Consider the following 27,260-nt stretch of genomic DNA (forward strand, 5'->3'; position numbering starts at 1 on the left):
CACACCAGTACTTCCAGCCTAATCCCTCTGGGGGGGCTTGGCTGGGAGGACCCCTTGTTACAGCACACTTGGGCTGCCAGATGATTAAATGTCAGCTTGGCAGGAGGTGGCTGGGGGCTCGCTCGGGCTGTGGGAGGGGAGCCGGACGCACTGCGTGGCCCGGGTCCCCCTTCCCAAAGCACCGAAGGAGCACGGGTGGCCCTTGGACTGTGGCTTTGCTGGGGACATCAGGTGTGGAGTGGTGTCAGGGGGTTGGATGTGGCAGGAGGGAGTGGGGGTAAGGATGGGGAGCGAGGCAGGGATGGGGTGGTTTGAGGCAGGCTGGGGCAGAGTGGGACAAGATGGGACAGGAAGATATGGGATTAGGGAGCCCTGATGTGGGGGCAGGCAGCAGGCAGGACCCCTGAGCCAGGCAGGGCGGTGGTGGGATGGGGTTGCCTTTCCCCTGGCCTTAATGGAGAAGATGAGCGTGATGAAGCCCAGGCAGAAGGGGTTGCAGAATGTGGTGCTGAAGAAGGAACAGAGCACAAAGCCCTGGGGGCTGGGGATGGGCTCTGGCTGAGCACAAGAGGTGATGGTGGGGCTAAAGGCAGTGTGGGAGGACACCTGCCCCGTTCCTGCCTTAGGGCTCTGTGTTGATGCTGATGGGCTGGGATGCTAGACGGCAGAGACAAAGTTCAACCCACACTGCCGCTGCTGGCTGGGTGCTTCTGCCCGGCCCCACTCCCACCTGCACCCCCAGCCCCTGGAGAGGTGATTTATTCCCTGGGGATGCTCCTGACTGGGGCCGGGCAGAGTTAAGGGGATGCTCTTGGGGCAAGCGCTGGAGGGAGGGTGCAGGAAAGCAAAATGCTGGGGTTGCGGGTGGCTTTTGCACACCTTTAGGGAAGGGTCCGCAGGTCTGCGAGGCGAATGCAGGACTCTTCAGTTTGTGGGAGGCTTGCCCAGTTGCGTTGAGAGCAGCATGTGTTGGCTGATTGAGCAGGGGGGAAAGAGCTCCCAGCGGTGCACAGTGAGCCCACTCCCTGTGCCAGCCCAGATGGGCATCAAACCCCCGCGGGGCAGTGATGTGCCGTGAGGGATTCGGGCAGAACAAGGCTGGATCCCGCTCCTGTGGGACTGGGGAGAAAGCAGGAGGAGGAGGAAGCGTGCAGGAGCAGCAGTGCTGCCAAGCCCCTGTGTACATGGTGCCAGCGCTGTAACAAAGCAGCCAAGAGCCTGGAAGGTCGGGACGGTGTTTTTGAGTGGGGATTTGGTGCCCTTTTAATAACTTCTCAAGCCCCAGAGCTGGCAGGGGATGCTTGACCCATCGCCCCGCTGGCGGGCATGCTGGTGCCCGGCAGGCGGGCAGCACTGGCTGCAGCCAGGAGCACGTGCTCGTTGGCCTCTGTGGGGAGAACTGGCGGAATAAATGATTCAGTAGGAAGTCAGTGCCAGGGATCCTGCAACAAATAACTGTTGTGTTTTGCGGGTGGGATTTCTGACATCTTACTAATGAGCACAGCTCCTTGGCGGGAGCCTGATGTTCTTGGGGAGAGGGACAAAAAAAAGGCTTTTTCCCCATCCTTGTGGGGCCCCAGCCCCGAGGAGCGGAGCCTGCTGAGGGTGAGGAGCGTGAAGGCTTCCAGCGAGCTGGGGAATGGGGATGCCAAGCCAACTGCATGCCTGAAGCTCTGCCAGATGGGCTGCAACCAGGGCTCTTGGCGGGGTCTTGCCGGGTTGCTTGGGGCACTGGGAGGCCAAGTGCCTGTGCCGGCAGCCCCAGAGGTGCGAGGGTGACTGCCATCTTCCCAGCTAGCTCCAGCACCCTGGCACCGTGGTGCTGTGAAGGTTCGATGCTTGGTGTGGTGTCATCCTGGCCTGCAGCTCAGCCCAGTCGCTTGTCCCCGGCCAACTGTGGGCGGCGGGACCCCCATGTTCCAGGGCCACAGCTGGGTTAGGATGCGTTACGCACAGGAATATTTGCTCTTGTAAGTCTATACATGGCGTCCCAGCTGCTCTCCTTGGTCGGCATGAATTTTCTGGGAGATGCTTCTGGCGTTCCCAAACCTGCCAGGGCTACTGGCAGGGCAGGGAGAGGCTGAGCCCTGGTGCCCCGGCCGGAGGCTGTGCCAGCCGCCATGCCCAGCCCACGGCCTGCTGCTCCCTTTGCTGCAGAGGTGCAAAAATCGGGGGCAACAGCAGCTTAATATCCCCAGATGTGCATCTTCCACGTCTGCTGGGAGAGCCTGCACAGAGACCCCCTTCGTCCTGGCCACCCCCTCCTCCTCCTCCGGCTGGGGCAGCCCTGCAAGCCCCCCGCCGCCCCGGCTTGCTCGAGCTTTTGCTCTACGTGTTTGTCTAAATTGGGCTTAATTACAAGCTAATTAACCTTCCACATCCTTAAGGGAGCTGAGCGCGGAGAAATGCAAACCCGAGTGCTGGTGCCCTCTAGTCTTCCCAGCCGTGAACGTTACTTTTTTGTCTCTCATAACCGATTTCTGCCGTGTGTTTGCCCCAGCCCCGGGCCGCAGCGAGGAGGAGCTGCAGCCTCAGCTTGCGGAGCGGGAAAAGAGGCTGGAACGTGGAACGCTCCGCTATCCCGCCCGCTCTGCAGAGGGAGCAGCCGCCTGCGCATCGGTGCCGTGAGTTGTGGCCGGTCTCAGCCTGGCCCCGAGCCTCTCACCATCAGCGTAATTAAGCCTTTATTGTTAATTACTGGTAGGCTTTGCACTGGGTGAGCCCTCGCGCTTGCAGACAGCCCCCAGGGTCCCAGCCCCGGCGGGGGGTCCCGCAGCCCCGGGGGGTGTCTCTGCCTCGGCGGGTCCCGCAGCCCCGAGTGGGGGATCCGTACCCCGGCAAGGGACCGGGGAGTCCCGCAGCCCCGGGGGAGGTCCCTGCCCCGGCGGGGGGAGACCGGAGGGTACCACCCCGGCCCCGCGGACCGGCCCCGCAGACCCCGCCGCAGCCGCGCTGGAACGTACCATCCCCGCCGCGGGGGAGAGGGGTCGGGGGGCGGCCCTGCCGCGACCCGCGTCACCCGCCCCTCCGGCCCCAGCGGCACGGAGAGACCTTACTCTCTCGTCTCCGCCACCGTGCCGCCCTCCCGCCGTGTAGGGACCGGGACCGGGGCCGGGGCCGGGGCCGGGGCCACGATTCCCCCCCCACCCCAGCATGGCCTGGCCCGCGGCGCCTCGCGGGGCTGCCGGCCCGTTGGCTTGGGAGACGCGCGGCGCCTCCGCAGGCTCCACCCCCGCGGGGCCCCCATTGGCGCCGGTCCCAGGCCTGGCGTCCCGCGATTGGCTGGCGGTGCCGCCGCTCTGGATGAGGGGGCGTGGCCCCAGCGCCGCCGGGGCGGGTCCGTTCCGCAGCGCCCCCCCCGTCCCGCCGCGGCTCCGCTCATTCATTCCCCCACCCGCGGGTGCCGGGGCGGCGGCGATGCACCGGGCAGCCGGGGGGCACGGCGCCGAGCCGCCCCGCTGCCCTCGCAGCCGGCCCGTAGCGAGCGGGCTGGGCGGGCGGGGGGCCCGATGGGCCGGGGCTAGGCCGGCGGCGGGGGGGGCGATGCGGGCGGCAGTATGCCGCGGCTCCCGGTGAAGAAGCTCCGGAAGCAGCTGAAGCTGCTGCTGCTGCTAGTGCTGCTCACCTTCGCCGTCTGGTTCACCTACCTCCACATCAGCCTGGTGCGCCAGGGCCGCGCCCTGCGCCTCCCCTTCGCCTACGGTAGAGGTAACGGGGGGGGGGGGGGGGGGTGTCGGGTAGGGGCACCCTCTCTTCAACCGGGGGCAGCACCGGGGGGACCCCATCGGCTGCCATCACCGCGCCATGCGAGGCTTCGCTGGGGTTTGGGGGTCCGGTCCCATCCAAAAGGGCGGTGGGTGCCACCCACTGTGCTGGGCTCCCAGGGCATCCCCTTTCCACGGGGGGGACCTGCATCGCCCGGGCGGGTTTGGGGGGAGTGGGGACCCCACCGCGGGCACTGCGCCCTGGTGCTGCACCTGCAGGGACTGGGGGAGACCCAGAAGGGACCCCAAACCCAGCCGGGGGGCTTCATTCCCCTGGCTCTGTCCTCATTTTTTCCGCCGGCGCTTTGGCTGCGATGACAAAGAAGGCCATTTATAGCTGCCTGTCGCTGCCTGGAAGGGGCGAACCCAGCCCTCCCATCCTTGCCCGACACTTTCTCAGCCTGTGCTTCTCAGGGAAAAAAAAAAATAATCCATCCTCCTCCGAGCCTGGATGACGCCCTAGGATGCCATTGGGATGCTGTCGGGATGCCGTCAGGATGCTCTGGCGGGTCTAATCTGGAGGGGCAGGTGCCAGCGCTCGCTCTGTGGTTTGGCTTCGTGCTGAATTGCTCCTGGCTTTACCCTGCAGATCTTGGGGGCTTCTCGGGGGGGGGGGGGGGGGGGGGGGGGGCACAGAACCGCAGGGAATATTTGCCGGGTGCAACTTGAGGTGTAACGTTCCTGGTCGGACTGAACTCACCTAGCGGTTTTTGTCCTAAAAAAAATCAGAAAGAAATGAGAGTTAGTGCTATTTAGGCAAGACGTGGCTTTCCCAAGCGTCTCAGAGCAGTTCTGGGGCTGCGGGAGGCTCTCGGCTGGCAAACCCAAAGTTTCCGACTGTAGCAGCAGCATGATCCTGCAAATTTTGGGGCCTTATGGTAAAATCGGGATAATGCTAATAAGAGAAGCAGGAAATGAGGCTGCTTGTGCATTGCCTCAAAGGAGGGGTTGTGGGGAGGCTGCGCCGCTTGTTTTCTTCTCTCCGCTGCAGGGTCGTGCTTAATGGCACAGCCACAAGTTAGCGGAGCCTGAGCTGCCCTGCACCGCCGCTCGCCCTGGTGTCAGCGTGGGCCCAGCCTTCCTCTGCCGGGCTGGCAGCCTGGGCGGGGGGGAGATGGTGCAGGGTCGCCGGCCCTGCGGCTGGCTGGCTGTGCTGCGCAGCTCCGCGTCCCTCCGGCCGTCAGGGTGCGAGGGCGAGGGTGAGGTTTTCCGGGCTTCAGCTGGGGAGGATGCATAGAGTGATATCTGTGTGCTGGTGCCTTCCCTGGGTGTGTTTAGAGGAGGTAAAGCCAGTGGGTGCCTGTTCCTGCTCTCCCCCCACCTCCTCCCTGCGTGCCCTGCATCCCAGTCGGCCCCTCGGGATGCTCTGCATGGGTTGGGGTCTGCGGCGGCAGCCGGAGGTGCGAAGCCCTGCAGCTGAATGGCTGTGGGCCCATGGGGTTGGTGTGAGGCTCAGGGGGACAAGAGGGTACACAGGAGGGGGGGACGGCACTGTGGGATCATGGCTTGGGAGTGCTGGGCAAGGACTGCGCGCTGGTGGTGTTTTCCGCTGGTCCGGTGGCGCGGTGTGGATTTGTCTCTTGCCGTGTGCTGCACGGGCATCTTCTCTGGCTGGGGTGTGGGGAGGTGGGTCTTCCCCAGGGGAAGCTGGACCTCACCTAGGCTGGATCATGCCTTTAGCTGTTCAGGACCGCACTCTGGGGAGATGCTGCTCCTTGCACTGGTATTTTCCAGTCGGTGCCTAGGGCCTGGGCAAGCGTGTGGCAAAGCCAGAGTTTAGGTCCCGCTGAGCCTTTTTGGAAGCAAGATGATGGAGAGGGGTTGGGTGGAGGCTGGGGAAGGGATTCGGTCACTCGTAGATGGACCCTAGTCCTGCTGCTGCAACCTGGCGGGGAACTGGAGTAGGAGAGCCACGGAGCATTTTAGTTAGAAAAATATTGAATGAATTAAAAAAAAAAAAGGGTGTGTGTGGTGGGATAAAAAAAATACATCTGAGAAAAAAAAATATTCAAGAAGAAGCTTGGTGTGAGAGTTTGGGGGGAGAGGGAAGGGTTTGGGGCTGAGCTGGGCGAGAGCTGACAGGCAGAGCTGTGCTGGAGGAGGGTGCTGGGGCAGCCCCCCTCTACCGGGAGATGCTTTTCCCCTTTGCCTCACTCGTGTTGAAGCTGCCTTTGTGCCATGCTGGGGGGGTGAAAAGCTTGCTTCCCTTGGCCAGGTTTCCCACCGTGGTGGGGATGGGCTTTGCTTTTCTCCATCTCTCAACTTTTGTAGGAGACGTCTCCCAAGCTGGTGATGGAGCACAGCTGTTGGCATGCATTGCCTTCCCGATGGAAAGCAGCCAGTCCCTGCTATTCCCCTGGTTAATGGGTGTCCCTGGGCTGGGGTGGGGGAGTTGGGGGGAGTTGGGGGTCACTGTGCCCTCCGGGCTCCCGTTGTCTCCTTCCTCCTCCCCGATCCCTGGGGCCGTGGGATCTCTCTTGTCTGGGTCCCTGCTGCAGGGAGCTCTGGTGTGTCCTGGTCCCAGATTCTGTAGGGATTGGGGGGACACTTGTCCCCAGAGGGGCAGAGGTGGCTGGGGAGGATGCACAGCTCTTCAGCATCACTTTGAGGGTCTGTGCACCAAAAGGTGTCTGAGGTTTGGAGATAACTTATCTTTTTTTGGGCACTGTGAGCCAGAACCTGTCTGCCAGCTGCTGAGGATGCTGCCCGGCTTGCGGCAGCTGGCAGAGGATGTATGAAAAAAAGGTTAATTACTCATTAAATGAAGTGTCACCCAGCAGGTATACTTCCTGGAGGCTGAAGGTGCAGGGCATGAGGCTTTTTGGCAGATTGGGGGGGCTGTAAGGTTGGGAGGAGCAGGCAAAGTGGCAGCAGTGGGGTCTGTGCGTGTTGGGGAGCATGACAAAGGCATGGAGGATTGTTTGGGGGTACCTGTGTCCCCCTGGGCCCAGCCAACGGTCGCACATGGAGCTGGAGCATCTGGGGACTCAGCCAGGAGCCGTGCTGGTACTATGTCCCTGATAAAATACCCCCCCTTTTCTTATCTTCTACAAGTAGATAATTACCCTTCTCTGCCTAATTGAACACACAGATTCCTCATCTGAAATAATGAGGCCATTACGGTGTTCTCCCGGCTGGAAACCGCTCTGAGTCAATGGGGTGGAAATACTGGCATGCCAGGTGGAAAGGGGAAAAAAATAGAAAGGAAGAAAGGGGAAAAAATTACAGTAAAAATCTAAAATGGCTCTTAGCAGGGGTGTGGGGGGGCTGGTCCTGCACCCCCAGCAGCCATCTCACCAGGGCAGTGATTTGGCGTGGGGGGGGTGGTGGTGGTGGTGGTATTGCCCGTGCTGAATGAGTGCTGGTGCTGTGAGCTGGGTGCTGGGAGGGTTTTGCAACTCGGGGAGTGCAGGATGCGTGCTGAGGGTGCTAAAGCCAATTTGTGGCTAAAGTGGGGCCATCTGGGAGGGAAACCCAGCCGGGCTTTGATACCCAGCGGGCACGGTGCTGCCGGCCCGTGTGCCCTCGTGAATCTAAGAAGAGCTGCTGGCGTGCAGAGCCGGGGACGCTGCTCTGCCGTGGCCCGGAGGGTCTCCAAACCACCCCGAGCCGGGGGCAGTGACCGGTTGGAGGGTCTTTGTTCGACTCAGCCCAGCGCTGCCCACAGAGCCTAGTGCCCTTGCCTGTCCCTCCCTGGGGACCTGTCCTCCGGGATGGGGTGTGCAGGGAGAGCAGGAGCGAGGTCTGGGATGGCGTGCAGCAGCCTTTCCCTGAGCTGCGGGGGATAACGTGTGGCGATGTATCCGTTGATTTTAATTGAGAGGCTGAAACGCTGCAAACCACGGTGGGTTTCATCCCTTTTGTCGGGAATGCTGGGAGCAGGTAGGGAAGAGGATGAGAAAGAGCCCTTTGAAGAGGAAGGGCAGCAGGCTTTGAGAGCAGGCTGGGTGCTGCTTTAATGTCTTTTGGCATTGCTCCCCCTCTCCCGCCCCTGCTAGGAATGGCTGCCTTCTGTGCACGGACCCCTGCTCAGCACGGGGTCCTGCTGCTGGGGCAGGCTGGTCTGAAAAGGGAGCTTTGGAGCCAGGGGAACGGGCTGCTGTCGGTGCCATTGGGACAGTTTTCTCCAGCTGGGAAGCCCTCCAGCCCTCATCTCCCTTGCTGGGCGGTGGCCCGCTTGCCCTGGGCTCCTTGCCCTGCTCCGCTCAGGTGCCCCTCTGCCCTCAATCGGCCCTTTGTCACCGCACCGGACCTGCCAAGGGGGAGCCGGGTGGAAAAGGAGGCGGGTGGGTGGACAAGCAAGCCCTGTCCTTTATGGGGAGGGGCTGCGGGCATCCCGGGGCTTTTTGGCAGGTGATGGGGGAGAAGTATGGAAAAAAACTTGGCACGTGCCTATTTTGGGTTATTCAAAGGCAAAAATGCAGCTCTTCAGAGGCATGGCTGGCTTCGAGCCGCCCCGCAGCATCGCCTCCCCAGCTAGGCTGTGATCTAGCTCCCTTGGCATCCATGGGGCTCCCAGAAGAGCCCCTTGGGCTGGGGAGGTGGGGAGCTGCGGGGCTTGGTAGCCAAGCGAAAACAAACGGGTTGTGCCGGGGTGATTTACCCTGAGCTCAGCCTTCCTGCTGGCCTTGGGGGCCTGAGGGCTTGCTCTGATGCACCAGCAGTGGGGGGCACCAGGGGCCTGGGCCTGATCCTGTCCCTGCTCCAGCCATGTGTCCCCGGGGTCATGGCAAACTGGAGTGACAGCACGGGCGTCCCAAGCTGTGTGGGAGCCGGTCCCCTTGCCCACAGCCATGACCAGTAAAGCGGGATGTGGGGGGAGCTCCGATCTGATCCTGTACGCAGGGAAAAGGGCTTTATAACCCTGGGTCCGGCTCCCTCTGCCCGGAATATTCATGTGGGGTGAGTGAGGGTGGGATCAGATCCCTGGGGATTCACCCTGTGTGCCCCAGGATTTCCGGCACTGAGCGTGCAGCAGCAGGAGCAGGGATGCAACTTTATTTCTAGGGATGCTTCGCTCTTTGCTTTGCCCTCCTGGAAACTGCAGGGTCCCTCGCCAAGGAGAGGATGTTGTGGGCTTGTTTGTGGCTGGGGTCCCTGCAGAACGGCAGAGGAGAGCAAAGTGCTGTATCCCTTCATCACTCTTCAGCCTCTTCCAAGTCCTTTCAAAAACATAAAAAAAGACATAAAACAACCCGATGAAAAAATATTCTCCATCCCTTTTAATGTAGGCATTTGCTGTCAATTAATTTTGTATGCCGTTTCCTCCTCTGGGGGCTTCTTTTGAAGTCTCCTTTAAGTGCAGAGCTGTTGCAGTCTGCAGCGAGCTGGGGTCACCGGTCACCACCTCGGTGGCTGGGAGAAGGGCAGATCCCTGTGGAAGGGGCCTCTGGAAAGCCCGGCAGTCCAGTCGCAGGGGCAGCCGGTCCTTCGGCTGCATGGCATTTCTCCTTTGGCCTTGCCCTGCAATTCAGAGCATCCTGGAGAGGATGCGGAAGGACCTGTAGCTCTGCTCATCCAGCACGGCATCGGCATCCTGAGGGATTTGGCGTGGCAGTGCCCTTTGCTCATGCCGGTGTCCGCTGGGCTGGGAGGGATGCAGGAGGCGAGCGCAGCCGGGTGCCAGCTGCATGGCCGCGGTCACAGCCCTCTCTGTGCTGCCGGCTTCGGCATCAAAGGGGCGATTGAGGGAGCGTGGCGGCAGAGGGGGGGTGAGGAGCAGGTGGGTCCCGGCATGCCGGCACCGGCTGTGGCAGTGCCACACAGCCCTGTCCCGCAGCCGGCTGGCTCGGTGCCCTCCAAGCCTGTGACAGCACCGGGCATGGTGCTGCTCTGGCAGCAGGCGTTGAGGTGGACATGGCTGCACTGGGAGGTGCCACGGGGGTCACCCAGAAGGGTATCTAGGGGGGTGACATGTGTCTCAGCCATCCCGGGCCTGGAGGTGGGAGCTGCAAGGGCTGGGGCAGGGATATCGCCTTTTTATTAGGCAAACGCTCCGCTCCAGAGGTGTAGCCGCTGCACATCTGGAGATGCTCGGGGAGGGTGAAGCACTTCCCACGCCCCATGGTACAGGCTGTTCCCAAGCACCAGGAGCTCTTTGCATTGGTGTTTGGGAGCTTTATCCTTCCCAGCACTGCCATGCATCTCCCCCCGCCCCATCCCTTCCCTGTGCTGTGCCCTGGCCGGGCCTCTCTGGAGCTGCTCTTTGGGAGGGGGCAAGCAGCTATCCCAAGGTATTGGCAGCCGAGGAAGGATTTTGGCTGAGCAAGGAGCCGGGTGGGAGCCGGCTGCTGATCAGTGGGGACCGCACGAGTGTGAGTGCAGGAGGATTTTAGGGGGAGCCTAAACGGGAGCAGATGGTCTCTGCAAACGGTTAGAGCTCAGCCAAATTCACTGCCAAATTAAAGATAAAGGGAAGGTTCAAAGCACTTGGGGCTGGTGGTGATCAGCCAGATGTTGGCTGAGACGGGTTGGAAAGCTGGCAGGTGAAACGGTGAACCCCGCAGGCTGTCTGCAGGGCAGCGTGGAGGCTGAAATATTTTTAGTGTGAAATGAATCCTGCCTGATTCTCAGCACATCGCAGGCTACGAGCAACCTTTTCCAGGAGGCTACGTCCCAGGAATCGAAATCTTTGTGCCAACGGCTGTGAGTGAGCATCATCCCTGTTCGCATGGGCAGGGCGGAGGGATGGGAGCGTGGTCTGGCCAGAGCTGCTCTGGTTCACTTTGGAGCTGGTGCAGAATGAAAAGATGCTGGAGCCGATGGGGACCAGAGGCCAATGGATGCATGGTGAGGTGTGAGCTGGGGGAAGATGGGGGAGATCTGGGTGCTGTCAATACACAGGAGGGATTTGGGACCCTGAGCTGAGCGTGGAAGTGTTGGGGCTGCCTCTGTCAGTGGGTGTTTGTCAGTTCGAGTGGTCTCATGGCAGCTCCATCGCCAGCCCTGAGCAATTCTGCATCGATTTCCATTGCTCCAGCCGAGAGGGTTGTCACAGAGTGGGTAAACAGCATGAAACGGATTGGTTTGAGGGAGGATGGAAAAAAATCCTCTCGCTCCTCTGGCTTCCTTGGTGAGGCATCTGTTCCTTGAGGTGGTGACCCAGGACTGAAACAAAACCTTATTCTCGGCCAGTGGCGGGTAAAATCTGCACCTAAGCAGGCAAGAGTGACCGAAGGAGGCAGGGAAGTGTTGGCCAGTGGTCTGATCCTGCACCCCCATACTGGTCACAAGCCCCATTCACCTTGGTGCCATCAACATCATCTGCTGTCACCCAGCTGTCACCTGGCCCCTGTGAGCACCCGCTGCCTGGGTTCCCCTGGTGCCCTGGAGCAGGCAGCACGGTGGGGTTTTCCCCGGGGGCAGCGCTGTGTTTTTGCAGTCGTGGAAGGAGGTTTGCAATATTGACTCCTTGCTGGCTAATTATAATTGCTTAACAGCTCGTTAGGAGGCTTGGTGGAGGGATGCTTATGCTTCTCTTCTCCAGTGGCTGACTTGGAGGCTGTGTCTGTGCTGGAGAGCACCGGGCTGTCGGTAGTTAAACCAGTGGGTTTAATAAAAACATTGACATCGCCGCCTTTGCTGCAGTTGTATCTGAGTTTAAATGTCACCTCGCTTCATGTTGCTGCTCCTTCTGCTCCCACCGAGCCCTGTCACGGCAGGGTGCCCACATTCAGCCCTCAGGGGTTGAGCACCAGGGTATGGGCTCAGTTTTCTGCCCGGTGGCAGCATCCTGGGAACATCCTGCATGGCCAGAGGGATGCCACCATTTACATTGCAGGGGCAAACAGGAGTGTTAGCAGCTCCCTGGGATCTGAGGATGGGCACCAGAGCCCTGGGGAGGGCACTTCTCCTTTCTGCTAGCTCCTGCAGAGGTGGGCACCTCCCAGCCATCACTCTGCTCTGCGTCCTGATGTGGTTTGGGATTAATTTGTTACTGGCGACCAAGCTCTGAAGGCAGGGAGAGATCACCTTGAATTCGCTGGGGGTGTAAACCCAGTTTTAACCCTGTCGCTTTTGCAGCTGCAGATCTGGTGTCTGTTCTTGCTGCCCTTCTTTTCTATCCCCCGAACCCCTGGCAGGTCCTCGGGATGGTCCTCCCTGAGCTGATCGCCTGCTCGCTGCATCTCTGGCCTGTCTTCTGGTTCGGGTTGCTGCCTTCATCCCTCTTTTGCTGCATCCTCCCAACAAGGGTACTGCATCTCGCTGGGAACTTGGCGTTCCCCTTTGGCATGGTTGTAGCTTCACATGCTACCACGAGTGAGGCTCTGTCCCCTCTCTTTCCACCACCAGGCTTTTCCCAAGAGCAGGGCTGGTGTATTCCCCCACTTTCTTTGTGAGGTCATTGGTTTGGTAGGGTTTGAGTTCTCTTTTCTTCATGGGGAGAGATGGGATGGGTGGGCTGGGCTTTCTTTACGGAAGCCTTGTGTTGTTTCCCAGCTGTGAGGATGGACTCAGAGTGGCTGGACTGGATGCTGGAGAAGCTTTGTCCTTCTCGTCTCCCTCTGGATTCAGAGAGCTCAAAAACATCCTGCAGAAGTTCAGAGATCAGGAGCAGCCAGGACGTGCACAGACCTTGCTTGAGTGGTGGATTTCAAAAGATGTCAGCTTAGACTTGGGGTGCTCGGCATGCCTGAAACCTGGTCCTCAGCATCCTGACTTTCACAGTGTTGTCATGGTGTTGCCAGCACATTCCTGAGCAGTGCTTCCTCACGGCACAGAGATGCAGGGCATCCATCCCTCCCAGCTCCTCCCTGGCCTTCCCTCTTGTATCTGTATTTGCCCAGGAAGGCGAGGAAGTGGCACGTGCCTGTGAAGGTCCCTCAGCAATCTCCTGTGTTGCTCCCAAGGTCTCCTGCAGCAGCTGGCAGCGGGAATAAAGGGAATTAACGCAGGCCCTTGTGTTTTCCAGCCTCCAAAGGCTTTGCCTGATTTTTGAGCATTGGAGCTGGCTACTCTGGTAGGCTCCTTCCCCAGGCCAAAAAGGGGGAGCAGCCCTGCGTTGCTGGGAAGTGCAGCATGGGATGAAGTTATCCCTCAGGGGAGGCAGCCCAGGGCCAGTGCTCTTCCCACATCTTACCCTCATTGCCTGTCCCTCGGCTTTGGGATGTGCTGGGGAGCAGCTTTGGGATGCTGAGGAGAGCAGCAAATCCCAGGCTTGTGTGAGCAGTGAAACCTACCTCCAGCTCGGGTTTTGACCACAGAGCTTGGCATGGTTGGGGATGCTTGAGCTCTGGCTCTGGTTGTGTTTCTCCTTCCCTTTCCTCATCTTCTATGCATGGATGGTGGTGCTGCTTCTCAGCTTGTCTTTGGGCCAGGAGGTGGGGATCCAGGTGAAGATGCAGCTCTGAACACACCTGGATGGTTTTGGAAACCCCTTGCAGCCCAGTCCACTGGTGTTTCAGGGATGAATGATGGTGAGGCTGCTCGAGCTGGACTGGAGGCAGCTCTGCCCACCCAGCTCCCATCCAGCGTGGATTTTGCTGCAGGAATGGGATAACAGGAGAGCAGATGGTCACACCAGAGGGGATTTCTTGAAGGACTGAGCTAAATCCATCCATCTCCTATTCCATTGCTCTAGTCATGGCTTGCTCATTGGGATGGCTGGTGGGGAACTGTGGGCTCCTGCGTGCAGCAATGCTGGGGCTCCCTCGCATTTATGGGCATCTCCTCCCGCCACCAGGCTGTCCTCGTCAGCCGTGTCCCCTGGGGCATGGTGCTGTGCCCCTCCAAGGGGGAGGCTGGCCAAGGTGTCAGACCTTCACAGGTGACACAGGGCCTGGGAAACCAAACCACAGCTCCTGGGTGGCCCTGTGGGGCATTTCCAAATTGCAGCTTAAATGCTTTGCCCTTTTTTTTTTTTTTTTTTTTCTCCCAGCACAAGATTTGGGGGGTTTGAGCTTAGACATTATTTTCTGCTTGAAAGTTATCATTTTTCCAGCCCTATCTGGTCCCAGCCGTCTCCCCTGATCTTTATCGGGGCTTTGCAGGCAGCTGGGCTTGGGCAGGGATGTGTGGGGCAGGCAGGGTGTGGGCAGCCCTGCTGAGGGCTGTGTTTCAGCAGGATGTGGCTCCTGGTGAGGGATGAATCACTCCACACGTCCACTCTGTAGGGTCAGCTTGCTGGGAAAGGGCTAGGAGATTGCACGGGGACTGTTCCCCTAATCCTACCCAACCAGTGTGCTTGGGCATGCGGGGCTGGGGTGCATCATTTCCTCTCTCGCTGGCTGAACCCAGGTGCCCTTTGGGGTCAGAAAAATACCTGAGGATCTGCAGCTGCTGCTGCTGGAGGCTTCTCCCGAAGGAAGTGGTCTCACCCCTGAGGCCCCAAGGGCTCAGTATGGCTCACCAGGACACACAGCCTGGAGTGAAGCAGGTTTGGACCCTGACTGAGGAGCTGTGTGGGATGGGAGGATGTTGTGAGGTCCTGGGCAGTGCTGCCGCCTCCTCCAGTGCTGTGCCCACCACTTAGCTGATGCTCTTCATCCCCAAAGAGTTCTCACCTGCTGCTCAGGGAGTTTCATCCTCAGGTGAGCACCTCTGGGGCAGGCAGCAGAGCCATGGCTGGAGCTGGAGCTGGGCAGAGCATGCCAAGGCGCTGCCCAGCCACTATCCCATCCCTGTGGTTTCTCTCCAGTGGCTCCATCCGTTCCACCCTGATGGCCAGGACCAGCCTGTCCCACCTGATGTCTGCCTGTGGGATCCTTCCTGTTGAGCAGTCGGAGCTTATCGGGGCTGAGCATCCAGCTGGAGGGCCAGAACTGGGGGTTTTAGGAATCCCAGCCCTGCTCCTTTTGCAGGCGCCCTCCCATCCGTGCTGCCGGGCTGTCAGGGTTTGTCCTGTGACTGGCCTGGGCGCACAGTGTGAGAGCGGAGTCAGCTTGCAGCAAGTGACTGTAGAGGGGAGACTCATTAGCAGCAATTAGGAGATACGAGAGGAAGCGTAAGTGAGGGGCATCTCTAACCACGTTGGAGGGTTTGGAAAGGGTCCAGAAAGCTACAGGAGAAATCCCGGCTCCGAACCCTAACCGAAGAAAGGGGCTGTGTTTGGGGCGAGGGAGCTGCGTGTCGTCAGCGGAGAAGGGAGGTGTGGAGGCAGGGAGGCAGGGTTGTGCTGCTGAAAGGCCCTCTGTGCTTCCCAGCCGAGGGGGAGGCGGCACGGGGGTCTGTGTGGCTGTGATAACGGGGAAGCTCCTCTCTGCCGGGGAGGCGTCACTCTGGTCGGTGCTGTGCGATGAGGTCTGTCCCTTGCACCCGTGGCCTCATCGTGAGGAGGGCTGCTGGCCCTGGCTCTGTGTCTGGAGGCTGCTGTGATTCAGAGGTGGCTCTGAAAGCGTTAGCATCGCTCCTGCGCTCTCTGGGGGAGAGCTTTTAATGCATCCCTGCCGAGCATCCCCCCGGGTAACACAGTCCTCTAAGCAAGTTGGTCCCTTGCTCTCCTCCTGGCCTTCCCCCAGCCTCAGCCCCTGCTACCCGCCCGTACATGGCTCTTCTGGCCCCTGGGCGAGGGGAGGAGGCAGGCCAGCAGAATCAGCGCCACAGCAGTGCTGGCTGCATGTCCCGGAGGGCATGCGGGGGGAGCAGCTGGGCTGGGCATGGCTCACGGGTCTTGCTGGGCTGGGAGGATGCATAGGAGGAAACCAAGCTGGGGCAAACTGCAACCCTCCTTCCTCCCAGCGCTGCTTTCTCCCTCCTCATCCTCCTGTGCCCCCTGACCTGCTCCTCTCTTGTGGGGCTGAGGTCCAGACCAAAGGGGCTCCGTTCTTCTGGGGGAGCAAAGTGATGCTCGCTGGTACAAGGTGATGGCTTTTCCTTCCCCTTATCAAGGCAGGCATTTATTTGCAGTTCCCACACAGGCTGATTAGCATTTGGATGTTTGGCTAAGGCTGCCCTTGACTGTCCTATCCAATATTTAAATTGCAGGGGAATAAACATTGGCACGGAAGCCTCTTACTGGGGCTTTGCTGGCGCTTTCACTTCTCCTGGGATGCGGGTGCCTCTCGGAGTGAGCGCTTGCCTCCCACCAAGAAGAGAGAGGGGTTTGCTGAAGGCACACAGGTTTTGAGCCTCGGTGTTACTCAAACCCCATCAGAGCAGTGGTGGCGTTTGATTTTGATGCAAACCAGAGCAGGGAGCACAAGCCCTGTCCTGCTCCTTGAGAGGAGTTGCTTGAGCTCGAGAGGATCCCTGATGAGGATGGAGCTGGGTGATGGGGATGAAGAGAGAGCAGGGGGGCCATGGCTTTGTGTCTTGAGCTCCAAGGATAGAGCTTCCACAGCCTTGCTGGGCGCAGCATGTGTTTTTTCCCCACTTTGCTCCAATTTGTATCAAATAATCTCTCGCCGGTTTACCCAGTGCCTTGCAGCAGGGGCCCAAACCTGGGTGCGGTACCCAGATGTGAGCAAAAAGGGCTGAACGAAGCGGGGTGATGATGTCCAACCATCCCCCATCCCTGTGGGTGCAGCTGGGATGCTGCTGGCTCAGGTTTGCTCGCCAGCACCCAGGGCTGGGCAGCAGAGACCCGGAGAGGGGGTTAGTCCATCCTGGGGCAGGACATGCAGCACGGCACCCCCAGCCTGCACTGCAAACGGGTGCTGAGCCAGCAAATCCCTTGGGAGATGGATCTGTCTCCTCCAAGGCTAGGAGAGACGCCCTGAGTGGGTACCGTGGGGCTGGCTGCTGCATCCCATCCTTTGGCAGGTCCCTTGGGAGCATTGAATTCCTCCTTGTGGCCGTGGTTAATCCACGGATCAGTGTGGGGGGGAATAATGCTGTCCCCAGCGCTCCATACCAGAGCCTCGGCACAGCAAGGATCAGCTTTATTTCCACTGCCTGTGCTTGCAGGAGCATCTCTGGGAGTGATGAGCGGGGGGGGGGTGTCTTGAGAGCGGAGGAGATGAGAGCTGGATGCAGTCCCGCTGCTCCCTGCGATGCTGCCCATCACCCTCCTGAGGGATGCGGGGATGGAGGAGGGTGGCTGGAGGGAGGCAGGGAGCTGCCAGGAGAGAGTCGGAGCTGCCAGGGGCTGAAGAATGGCTGAGAGCTGAAGAAGGGGCTTTAGAGCTTAATTTCCTGTCCTCGCGGTGGGGATGGGATTTGTGCTGCCATCTCCAAGGCGACGCCGGCTGTGCGGTGGCTGGAATACTAATGGCATGGGAGGCGGGGGGCTCTGGGGGCACCCCAGGCCTCTCCTCGCCGCCCCGGCAGCTCCCACCGCAGCAGCCACTGAGGCTGTTCCACTTTGTGGGGGTGGGAGCGCCCCAGGACTTGCTGGTAGGGGGAGGGAGGGTGTGGAGGGGCGGGAGGACATCTTGCCGTACCCTTGGGAGGGTGTCAGCAACCCCCTTGCCGCGATGTCGGTGGCTGGGGGACGGGGCTGTGCCACTGCTCATGATGTCTGGGGCTCCCCCTTATTGCGATAGGGGGGCAGCTGGTTTCTTTGGGGGGACCCAGGGTTGTTCACCGCGGTGGCTCTTGGACACCCACCTCTCTGAGCATCGTGTGGAGCTTCCCTTGGCAGTGGTTTGAAAGGCAGAGCCGAGCCGTGTGCCGGCGTCGGGGGTGATGGCTGAGCTGCAAACTCCCTCCATCCCACCAGGTTTTGGGACACTGTCTAAAAAGTTTAGAGGCACCCATCTGCTGTGGCAGAGAAAGGGGATGTGCCCCCCCGCCCCAAATAACTAATACATTTTCCAAGTCCGCACCATTATTTTGAGGGGAGTCGGTTATTGTAATGCAAGGGTGGCTTAAAATAAAGCCTCCCTCCGCAGCTGGGGAAGATGGGTGGGAGCTACAGGGGGAGCCCGTAGGTTGGGAATAATTAACGCAGCACACGGTAATGAAGGCGTCTGTGATGAGCCCATTAGCGAGGTCTTTGCAGTGGTGCCTTTACTGTGGTGCGGTGGGAAGGTGGGTTTGGGGAGAATATGTCTGGGGGGGGCTCAGACCTGGTGTGCTCTGGGCAGTGCCATGGGATGCTCTGGGAGAGCCAGAGCCCAGAGTGGGAGGGGGAGCAAGGACACTTCCCTGAGGATGGATGGGAATGAGATCCCACAGGAGCTTATCCCGTCTGTCTCTTACGTAAAGGGCCGTGAGCTGGGCTGCAGGGGGTGTAATTAAACCTGATGGTGATAAGCTGCTGCAAGCTGCTTAGTACAAATGTAATGAGGGGAATCACAGCCAGAGCCCCCCGCTGTCATCCCTGCATGTGCCCCTCCTCGCTGGGAGCAGCGGCGGTGGCAGCGCCTGCCTGTGCCAGGGCGAGAGGTGTCCCCAGAAGAGGAGTCGTGTTGGGATGGGGAGGGGGTGGCTGTGGTCTCACCCCTTCCTCTGCTCCCCTCGCAGATGGCGAGAGGCTGGGGGAGGTGACCGATCCCGGCCGGCGGCCGGCGGCAGCCCAGGCATTGGCACGGCGGGGAAAAGCCGAGGACTCCAGCGAGAGCCGTGAGGAGGAGCCGATGGTAATGGGGGAGCCGGAGCAGGGTCGGTGGGAAGGGACCTGGGGGTCGCTGGTCCATGTCCCCTGCCCAACACACGGCCAGCTGGAGCAGGGTGCTCCGAGCCTTGTCCAGCTGAGCAGATCCAAGGGTGGAGAGGGCACAACCTCTCTAGTTCTGCTCAGCAGCCCTCATGGTGGATTAAAACCAAATCCCCAATATCACATTGAAAGTTTTAGTGTTGCACCTTCTACCTCTCACCCTGTCACTCCTTTGGGAAGAGCTTGGCATCATCTCTGCACCTCACTCTTGTGTAGCTGCCAGTGACAGTAAGGTCCTGCTTTGCTGGGCAAAGCCACCTTCTCCTGTGTCCTCTGCTCCATCTTGCTAACCTCTGCTTGCCTGCCCTGGACTGGAGAGTCCCAAACTGGACCCAGTATACCCCAGATGGGGTCTCCAAACAAGCTGGAGGGAGGGTCTCTCCTTGCTAACAGCCTGGGAGGCACTTGGCACCGTAGCCAGAGGATGCCCTGATGTCCCTGTTCAACTTGTCACCAAGCCCTTGCTCAGCACCCTGCTGTCCCCTCTTCACCCTGTTGTCACCAAGAGGCTTTGGAGCAGGGCGGGCAGGGGGGATGGCGGGAGAGGGGAGCCATATGGTGTCCCCTGCCCTGTTCAAACAGCAGCTCACTGCCAAACTGCCGCAAGTCCTGGTGACAGCCCGCTGCCATTGGGGTGGGCATCACGTGGGCTGTGCCCAGGCCACGGTGCTTTGAGCACAGGTGAGTGTTTTGTTTCTGGAGGGAGGGGGAAAGCCTCGAGTCCCTGTGCCCGGAGCCCTCTCGATGGCCCATCTATGTGTAGCCCTGCCCTGTGTCTTTCGCAGCTGCTGGACATGGACAGCATCGCTGGCTCTGCAATTAAAAGGCTGGTTTGTCCCCACCTTCAGCAAATAACCCACCCAGGTTCCTATCTGCGGGGAGCCGGGCTGAATAGTCCCCTCTGTTGGGGCAGACGGGGAAAAGTTCACTCCAGTTTGAAAGCAAACAGCCCGGCTCAAAAGGAGTCGACCAACCAGAGCAAAAAAAATGCTGCTTCCAAAAAGGCAGTGGAAAAGTTCCCTCCTGGTGAGCCCCCAGCTGCAGATCTCGCTGTTGGCACAGCTGGCCCTTTATCTTTGGGGCAGAGCAGGGATGCTGGTGGCTCATCCTCTCTACCCATCTCACCCGTGTGATGGGGGCCTGTCCTGGTCCCTCTCCATAGAGGGACCAAGAGGTTTTTCCAGCTGCTGGGGGTGGAGAGCCATGTGCCAGCCAGGAGAGCCAGGCTTCAGGCTAGGCAGCAATTAGTCGGTGAAAAATAAGAATAGGGAAGAGGCTGATTGCGCCTGGCTGGCTGGCAGGGGATGGGTGAGAAGGGATGACCCCTGCTCTGATCCTCGTAAATCAGGAAGAAATGGACAAAGGAGGAAAATGAGGTGTCTGGAGAAACCCAGCACCAAACCTGCGCTGAGGGCAGAGGGGGACAGCAGGAGTTGTGTCTCTCGGCTTTTTCCGAGAGGAGGGTGAATCCTTCCAACAAGTGTGGCACAATTACGCCACCTCCTTAATAATGTTATCCAAGGGTACCACTCCCCTCCTCTGGGATGCTAATGAGTTCATTTAGGCCAAGATTGCTAATTATTTCTTTGGCACTGTGCATCCTAACAGGCTGTGTTTTGTCAGTGCTGCGGTTCCCCTCATCTGGGCTCGGAGCTGGGCTCTGCTTTCGAGGGGGGGTCAGCTCTGCTCTTTGGGGGGCGGCACAGTCCCTCCTTGCCTGGCTGAGGCCATGGGCGATTGGGACGGTGGATCTTCCTGAGACAGGTGGCCCGGACATCCGTGCCCCCCTCGGTCCCATTCCTGGAGAGGGCTGGTACTGAGTGCAGGTGTCGCTGGTGTGACGATGGGCTGTGACACCAGCCAGGTACCCCTGTGACAGGTACAGCTTCCCATCACCTCAAATGTGACAGAGGGGCAGGTCGGTGGTCGCTTTGCAGAGGGTCAGTGGCTTTTTTGTCCCTGTGTGCTGGCTGGTCCCCCACCCCTCCGCCTGTGCTCCCTGGACTGTGACGGCAGCGAGCTGGAACAGTGCCCTGGGGTGGCACTGGCTTGCTCCAGCTCTGCCTGCAGCTGCAAACGTGGTGTACAAGGAGGATGCTCTGGTTGGGCTCCAGAAGCGCCTGGCTCTTCATTGCCACCCACCACCTTTTCAGCAAGCCGGGGGCAGGTGAGTGCTCGCCTAATCCCTCTGAATTACAAGACACAAGCAATCAGATTAACCTAATCCACTGTAAAGGAAGAGGGGGAGTGCAGAAACATCCTGCTTGCTCAGCCTGTGTTGGGCACAGAGATTGCTTCTGCTCTTTCGGAGGCAGAGCCCAAGGGATACCATTTCCAGTAGCCCATCAGGCCAGACAGACGGTTTGGGTGAACAGAAAACTCACTGTTTTAGAGAAGCTTCTCTCAGCAGAAGGGAAACAAGTTTGGCTGGAACATTTTGAAACTCTACTCCCCGGGACACCTTGCCAATACTTTTCTGCCTTGCCCCTGCTTTCCTTTGTTGTTAGCCTCGAAAGCTTTCACCTGGGTTTGGCAACACTTGATGTGCAAAATGAGATGTTTAGATCTAGGGAGCCATCCTGCAAGCACAGCCAGGCTGGCCCAAATCCCCTCCATCTCTCATCTCATCTCTCCCTCCTGCTTCCTCGGCAGAATGATGGGCAGGACTTGGACGGCTGGTTTTCCAGAGGCCAATGGTCCAACCGAGCCACGACGCACCCCAAACTCAACCTGACCAGGCAGGCTTTGCCCTGGAACGAGCAGGTGGGTGGGCAGGGAGCAGCAAAGGCGGGGTATGGTAGAGAAGGAGGTCCCTCGCTGGGGAGCCTGCAGCCCACGTTATAGAATCACAGAATCTTTTAGGTTGGAAAAGACCTTTAAGATCATCAGGTCCAACTGAATGTCCCTCCAGTGCAGCAGGCTCCAAAGCCATCTCCAGCCATCCTCCTCCCTGCTCTCCATCACCTGTCCTGGGGCCTCTGCCTGGTCCTGGGGTCAGCCTGGTGCCCATGAGGATGAGCTGCCTGTGTGCAGGCCATGGGTGTGTGTCAGCCCCTCATCAGTCTGCATGGGTGTGCGAGGGGACAACTTGCTGCCTGTCTTCTCTGGATGGGTCCACGCTGCACCTGTCTCTGGGTGCTGGCTGTGTGCTGGTGGGATGGATGCTGGGGGAGGATGCAGGATGGATGGGGTCAGGCTTTTGGTGCCGTGTTCAGACAACGTCCCTTATCCAAGTGTGCCTGGGACCCAAAGCAGCGGCAGCAGGAGGGTGATCTCCTGGGGGTTGGCTCTGTGACCCTGGGGCTGACACAGGGATGGGAGCTCGGTGTCACTGCAGAAGAGCTGAGTCCACACAAGTGACATCCCTAGGGCTTGACATCCATGTTTCAGCCTGCCCTAACGCTGTCCTTGGCAGGTGAGGGGGGATGCGAGGGGACACCTTGCTCATCTCCCTCTCTCATCCCACAGTACAAAGGGAAGGCAAACTTGCACGTCTTCGAAGACTGGTGTGGAGGAGCTGTGAGGCACCTGAGGAAGAACCTCCATTTTCCTCTCTTTCCCCACGTGAGTCCCAGGCCTGATGCTGGTGGGTCGGAGGGAGGGTCTGCTTGTTCCTCTCTGGGTGCTGCTGCATCTCCGCTGGCTGTGGGCTTGGTCCTCAAGATCTTTGCTCACAGGCTTTTTGGTTTGGGGCAGGTAATTCCCAGCAGAGCAGGGATGGAGGAAGAAATGGGTGTGATGGGACCTCCATGTCCCCTCTGGTGCCAGGGACAGGGGACCCTGGGATAACCAGGAGGAGGTGGTGAGGGTGATGTTGCTGTAAGGCGTGAGCCTGGGGGATGGAGGAAGAAATGGGTGTGATGGGACCTCCATGTCCCCTCTGGTGCCAGGGACAGGGGACCCTGGGATAACCAGGAGGAGGTGGTGAGGGTGATGTTGCTGTAAGGCGTGAGCCTGGGCATGAACTCTTCATGCTTTCGTGTCTCTGTTCCTCCCCCACAGACCCGCACCACAGTGAAGAAGTTGGCTGTGTCGCCCAAGTGGAAGAACTATGGGCTGAGGATTTTTGGCTACATCCACCCCTTCAAGGATGGTGAGTGATGGAGCTTGGCCTCTTCTCCCCCTGCAGCAACGTGGAGAAGCTGCCTCCTCCCCCCACCTTAGACCACATGAGGCTCGGAGGCAGTCCCCAAACCCCTGGGCATGAGGGTCTTTCTGGAGCAAAGACTTTTCCCTGGTTGCTTCCAGGGGAGGTGAAGCCCCAATCCCATCCATGATGTGGGATCTGGGGTGGCCGCATCACCTCTGTCCATCCATCCCTGTTTCCCCATTGCACAAGGAGGCGCCGGGACTGAGCCTGTGCTACTGTATCCCTCGGTGGTGAGCTTCTCCTTTGCTTTCTGCAGGGGATTTCCAGTTTTCTGTGGCTTCGGATGACAATTCAGAGTTCTGGCTCAGCTCTGATGACAGCCCGTCCAACTCCCGGCTGGCTGCGTTCGTGGGCAAGGTACGTGCCATCATCCTCGACCCTCTGCCTTTCGCTACATGGGGGATGCTCGAGCTCCCAGTGAGAGCATCTCCTCCCTCGGGGTGCCTCGTTCCTTGCTCCCAGCATGCTGATAACCATCCCAAGTGCCTCCTGGGGTTCCGTAGTGCTCAATTAACGATGTTTCAAACCCACGGGTGCTCTTTAGGCACTGCGAATTCTCCTGTCCACAAGTTCCTCTGCTGCAGCAGCCCTTAAAGGGTCCATGTGTGACTTTGCCAGAGGCAGCTCCCCTGCTTCTTTGCTCCCTTGGGAAATGCTGGGCTATTTCAGTCTGGTACCACCTCTGCCCCTGGCCAGACCTGGTTTGGCTTCTGAAGGACCACCTGCCCCTTGGTCCCATCCTAGCTGTAGCTACCAAAGACCAGCTTATGTCCCAGAATAGGAGATTTAATATTTGCTCCTGGTTTTTCTTGGCGTTAACTCCTGTTAACTGGAAACTCTGTGGTCTGTCCTTGCACCCATGTGTTGTTGGGATCTTGGTGGTGTTGGCTGGTGACAAGTTCTTGTAGCAGGAGTGCCAATGGCTGGGGACAAGCAGGCTCTGGGATAGAGCTCCTGGGATGTCCTTCTGCCTGAAGAACCTTTCTGCAGCACAGCATAGTGCCGGACGGAGGTGGAGGAGCTGATGGGGTCTGGGCCTTGTGCCTGCTTGGCCCATGGTGTCCCCTGCGCTCTCACACACTCTTTCTTCCTTCCCCAAGCTGGGCACCGAGTGGACGGCACCGGGGGAGTTCACCAAATTCAGCTCACAAGTCTCCAAGCCTCTGCGGTGAGTGTGGCCTTGCTCCCTGCCCACCTTGGGTGGAGGGAGTTGGGGAGACAGAGCTGCTGCCTCTGCGCTGACTGACCGGCTCCTCCCTTGGAGGAGGCCTGGCCACAGTCTCTTCCCAGCAGGCGTGTGGGGTCTGGGCTGGACAGGAGCTCAACCAGCTGTGCCCCTGGGTCCATGGCTTGAAGGTGCTGGGGACCGCGGGCACCTCTGCAGATGACGAGGGATGGGGATTCCCCCCGGTCTTGTGAAGCTTCTCAGCAGTGGGATGGGGGAGCAGATACCCACATCACGCTGCCAGTCCCCTTGCCCCAGGAAGGTTTAGCCACATGTCAGCAAGACAGAGAGGATTTCCTGGGATGGCTCCTCTAGCAGGGAAGCACCCGTCACCCTGGCACTGGTAGCTGTCAGCTCCGCAGTGGTTTCTGACTGGCGCCTTCCCCTCTCGCACAGCCTCATGTCCTCCAGGCGCTACTACTTCGAGCTGCTCCACAAACAAGACGACCGAGGTTCAGACCACGTGGAAGTTGGTGTGAGTAAATGCCCCCATGCCGTGCTGCTTTCAAGGCTTGCCCTGGCAAGAGCTGGCAGCAGGGCTTTTCCCGATGCATGTTAGAACGCTTTATTCTGGAGCAAAGCCATGATTTCCCCCTCCCGTGGCTGCCAGCGACTCGGTCCGCAGAGGGGACGAGTCAGCGTTGCTCCAGCGAAGCCGGGGCCCATCTCCCTGGGCCATTCCTGCTGAGGGTGCCTGGTGCAGGCTGCTTTTCTCCATGCTCATCCAGGCCTTCCGTGCGATGGCCTTTGGGGAACTAACGGCCCTGCTGTCCCTCCCCTGTGCTCCCGCAGTGGATGCTGACGGAGCAGCCCCTCCGCTCCAGGCTCCAGTGGTGATGGGGCACCCGGTTCTGTGTGGCTGGTCTCATCCCTTCTCCTTGGCCTTCTGAAGAAGGGCTGGCAGAGGGGGAAAGGCCCCCTGTGGGCTTCTTCTTGCAGGAGCCCATTGCCATGGGCAAGGAGAACCTGGAGCATGTAATATCAGAGCAGCCAGGTCCCAGGACACCATCTGTGAGTGGCGCCCACCTTGCATCCCGGGGTCAGTGGGGGGAGAGGTGGCCAAGGTGATGGAGTGCACCCCTTTTTTTGTTTTCCCTCTTTGAGATACTGTGAATTTCAAATCTGAACTTGTCTGCCTTGGCTGCACAACCCTGGCGGAGCCTGGAGCGTGTGTGTCAGGAGCTCGGGCTGTCTTTGGGAGGGGAAGATGCTGGCGTGTTAGCAAAGGTTTCCTTTCTCCCAAGCAGTCATTAATCACTGGAGTCAAACTGGTGCCAGCAAAGCATCAGGGAGGCCGACAACACCCCTTCCTTGCTGGTGCTCTCTTCCACATCGCTCAGCCTCGCCCTCCCAGGGCTCCATCTCCTCCATCCTGATAAGATCTGCATTTCTGCTGTGAAAAACAAATAGATGGGGGAGACATTTTTTCGCTGGAGGGAGGGAAACCTTTCAGATGTTCAGAAAGAAACAACAAAAAAGGCAGGACCCTAACGCGTCTCTCCCTGTAGGTATTTAAGGGCTTGCCTGGACAAAGGTTCAAGGCATGCTTTTAAAATGCACGAAGGCAGCTATTAAGACCCTCTTAAGCAACCTCTGCTTTTAATGTGCATTCAGGCAGCAGCCGGCAGCGGAGTGAGGCACTTTGGCTCAGGTCCTTGCTGGCTGCCGTGGTCTCCCTGCTCCGTGCCCTGAGGTTGAAGGGGGTTGCAGGGAGAAACTGCTCTGTGCCCCGGCATCGTCCCTCCCCTGCGAGGCAGGACGCGTGGCTGTGCTGCCTCCTGTGATGTTACTGATGATGATGATGATGCAGGGCTGGGTCTGGCCTGCCTGGCCCAGAAGGACCACGGCCATGGATGGCCGTGTTGCAGACCCAAGGGGGAAGCAGCATGAGCCTGTGTCCCACCTCCAGCAGCCTCCCTCTCCCTGACCACCAGGGGATGCCTTCTGATCCCAAATCACCTTGGATAAAGGCAGGAGGTGGGACCGGGTCTGTGCTGGGGCACCACCAGTCCTCTCCCTTGTTCCTCTCCTGCAGGGTCGGGGCTGGGATCCGTGCAGGCAAGCTTCTGGGAGCTGAGGACAGGAGAGGACCCATCCGAGGGTGCCTGGGGTTGGCCAGCGCACCCTGAACCCCTGCCACCCTCCCACTCATTCTCCATCTCCTTTTATTTTTTCCTAGTGGCGAGTTTTCCTCCCCAGCTTGAAGTTCGAAGTGATTGACTCCTCCTACATCTCTCTGTACACAGGTAAGGACCACACGTGTCCGCCCGCAGCCACGGCAAGCAAGCTCTCGAGGGGGCTGTACGTGCTGGCGCAGCTGGGGAGAGACAGCACCAGAGCCTGGGAAGCAAACCAGATCCTGGGAAATCAGATCCTGGGGGAAGATCTCAGCCTTTCACCCCCCCCGAGCTGCTGCTTGGGTGGAAGGAAGGAGGCAAGGGGCTGCGGTGGGTAGGGGTGATGCTGGGAGTGTGCTGCAACCCTCCTAAAAATGGGATGCAGAGGTGACGTGCCACGGAAGCACAACTCTGCTGGTGCTCCAGCCTCATCCCTGCTAATGAGACCACGGAGGGCTGGCTCCCTGGCCTGGCCCTGAGTTATGAGGAGCTGTCGTGTAAGCAGGGATGGATGGTGCAAGGTTTAATTAAATCTATAGATCTTCTGCTTCCTGCCCCTTCCCTGGCAGCAAGAAAGGGCTTGATAGATGGGTCCTGCCCCAGTGCTCAATATGCTGGAGGACTGGTCATCAAACATGCCCTGGAAGGTGTCGATAAGGCAGGAGGCGACAGGCAACAGGCGGGAATCAATGAGGAGAAGAGGGATGGAGGGGTGTTGCTGGCATTGATGCAGGTGCCCATGAGATGCACGATGTGCAGATAAACTGCACCCCCCCCCAACCACTATCCATCAGTGCCGGCTATTTCTGCTTCTCTTTCCCACTTCCCGGCTCCTCAGACCCCAGCAGCATCCTGGGGTAAAGCCATGTCACTTGTGGGGAGCCCATCCCCGTGTCGTGGGGGATGCACGCAGAGCATCCTCCTTCCTTCTGTTTCTCCGGGCTTTTGCAGGGGTTGCAGCCCAACCTCAGCCAGCTGCACAGATGCATTTGGGGAGCCTTTCCCTGCTGCAAGTAGAAGAATTTGGGGCTTGGGAAGGGAGTTCCTGCTTGTTTCAGGACCTGCGTGCTTCCCCAGGGCTCTGCAGCAGGCAGGGCTGCCTGGGAAGGGAGCACCCCTGGGTGCTCGGAGCAGACAGCTCTGAGCACAGCCAAGATGACCAGAGCAAGGTGACCTCCCCTGGGGAGGTCTGGGGGCTGGTTGATAGCCAAGGATGACATGCCATCCTCATCCCTGAATAGGAGGCAAAACCAGCTCATGTTGCATTTACCGGCACCTCTACTGGGAAGGACATTCAGGGTTTAATCCCTGTGTCCTTGGGAGGTAAACCCCCTGAGCTGAGCTTCTCACCCCTTGTCTTGAGGGTGATGAGTGATGCTGTAATCGGAGCCAGGCTGCCTGGCTGAGATCAGCTGTACCCTTGTCCTCTCCGTGCTCTTAGTTGATGGCAATAATCATTAGGCTGATT

At 59.4% G+C, this 27,260-nt stretch overlaps 1 protein-coding gene across 1 annotated transcript in view; it reads left to right on the forward strand.

The window, feature by feature from the left end:
* The first annotated feature begins 3,346 nt into the window (after positions 1-3,346).
* The window catches only part of B4GALNT4 (beta-1,4-N-acetyl-galactosaminyltransferase 4), a 30,806-nt gene continuing 6,892 nt past the window's right edge, over positions 3,347-27,260 (forward strand). The window contains exons 1-9 of the mRNA XM_056354861.1: positions 3,347-3,708; positions 18,108-18,223; positions 20,953-21,063; positions 21,769-21,864; positions 22,303-22,393; positions 22,707-22,807; positions 23,551-23,618; positions 24,072-24,150; positions 25,855-25,921. Of these exons, the coding sequence (XP_056210836.1) occupies positions 3,558-3,708; positions 18,108-18,223; positions 20,953-21,063; positions 21,769-21,864; positions 22,303-22,393; positions 22,707-22,807; positions 23,551-23,618; positions 24,072-24,150; positions 25,855-25,921 (880 nt within the window). The 5' untranslated portion in view covers positions 3,347-3,557. The remainder of the gene's footprint in view (positions 3,709-18,107; positions 18,224-20,952; positions 21,064-21,768; positions 21,865-22,302; positions 22,394-22,706; positions 22,808-23,550; positions 23,619-24,071; positions 24,151-25,854; positions 25,922-27,260) is intronic.

Source organism: Falco biarmicus, chromosome 10, assembly GCF_023638135.1.
Source record: "Falco biarmicus isolate bFalBia1 chromosome 10, bFalBia1.pri, whole genome shotgun sequence".
Classification (NCBI taxonomy): domain Eukaryota; kingdom Metazoa; phylum Chordata; class Aves; order Falconiformes; family Falconidae; genus Falco; species Falco biarmicus.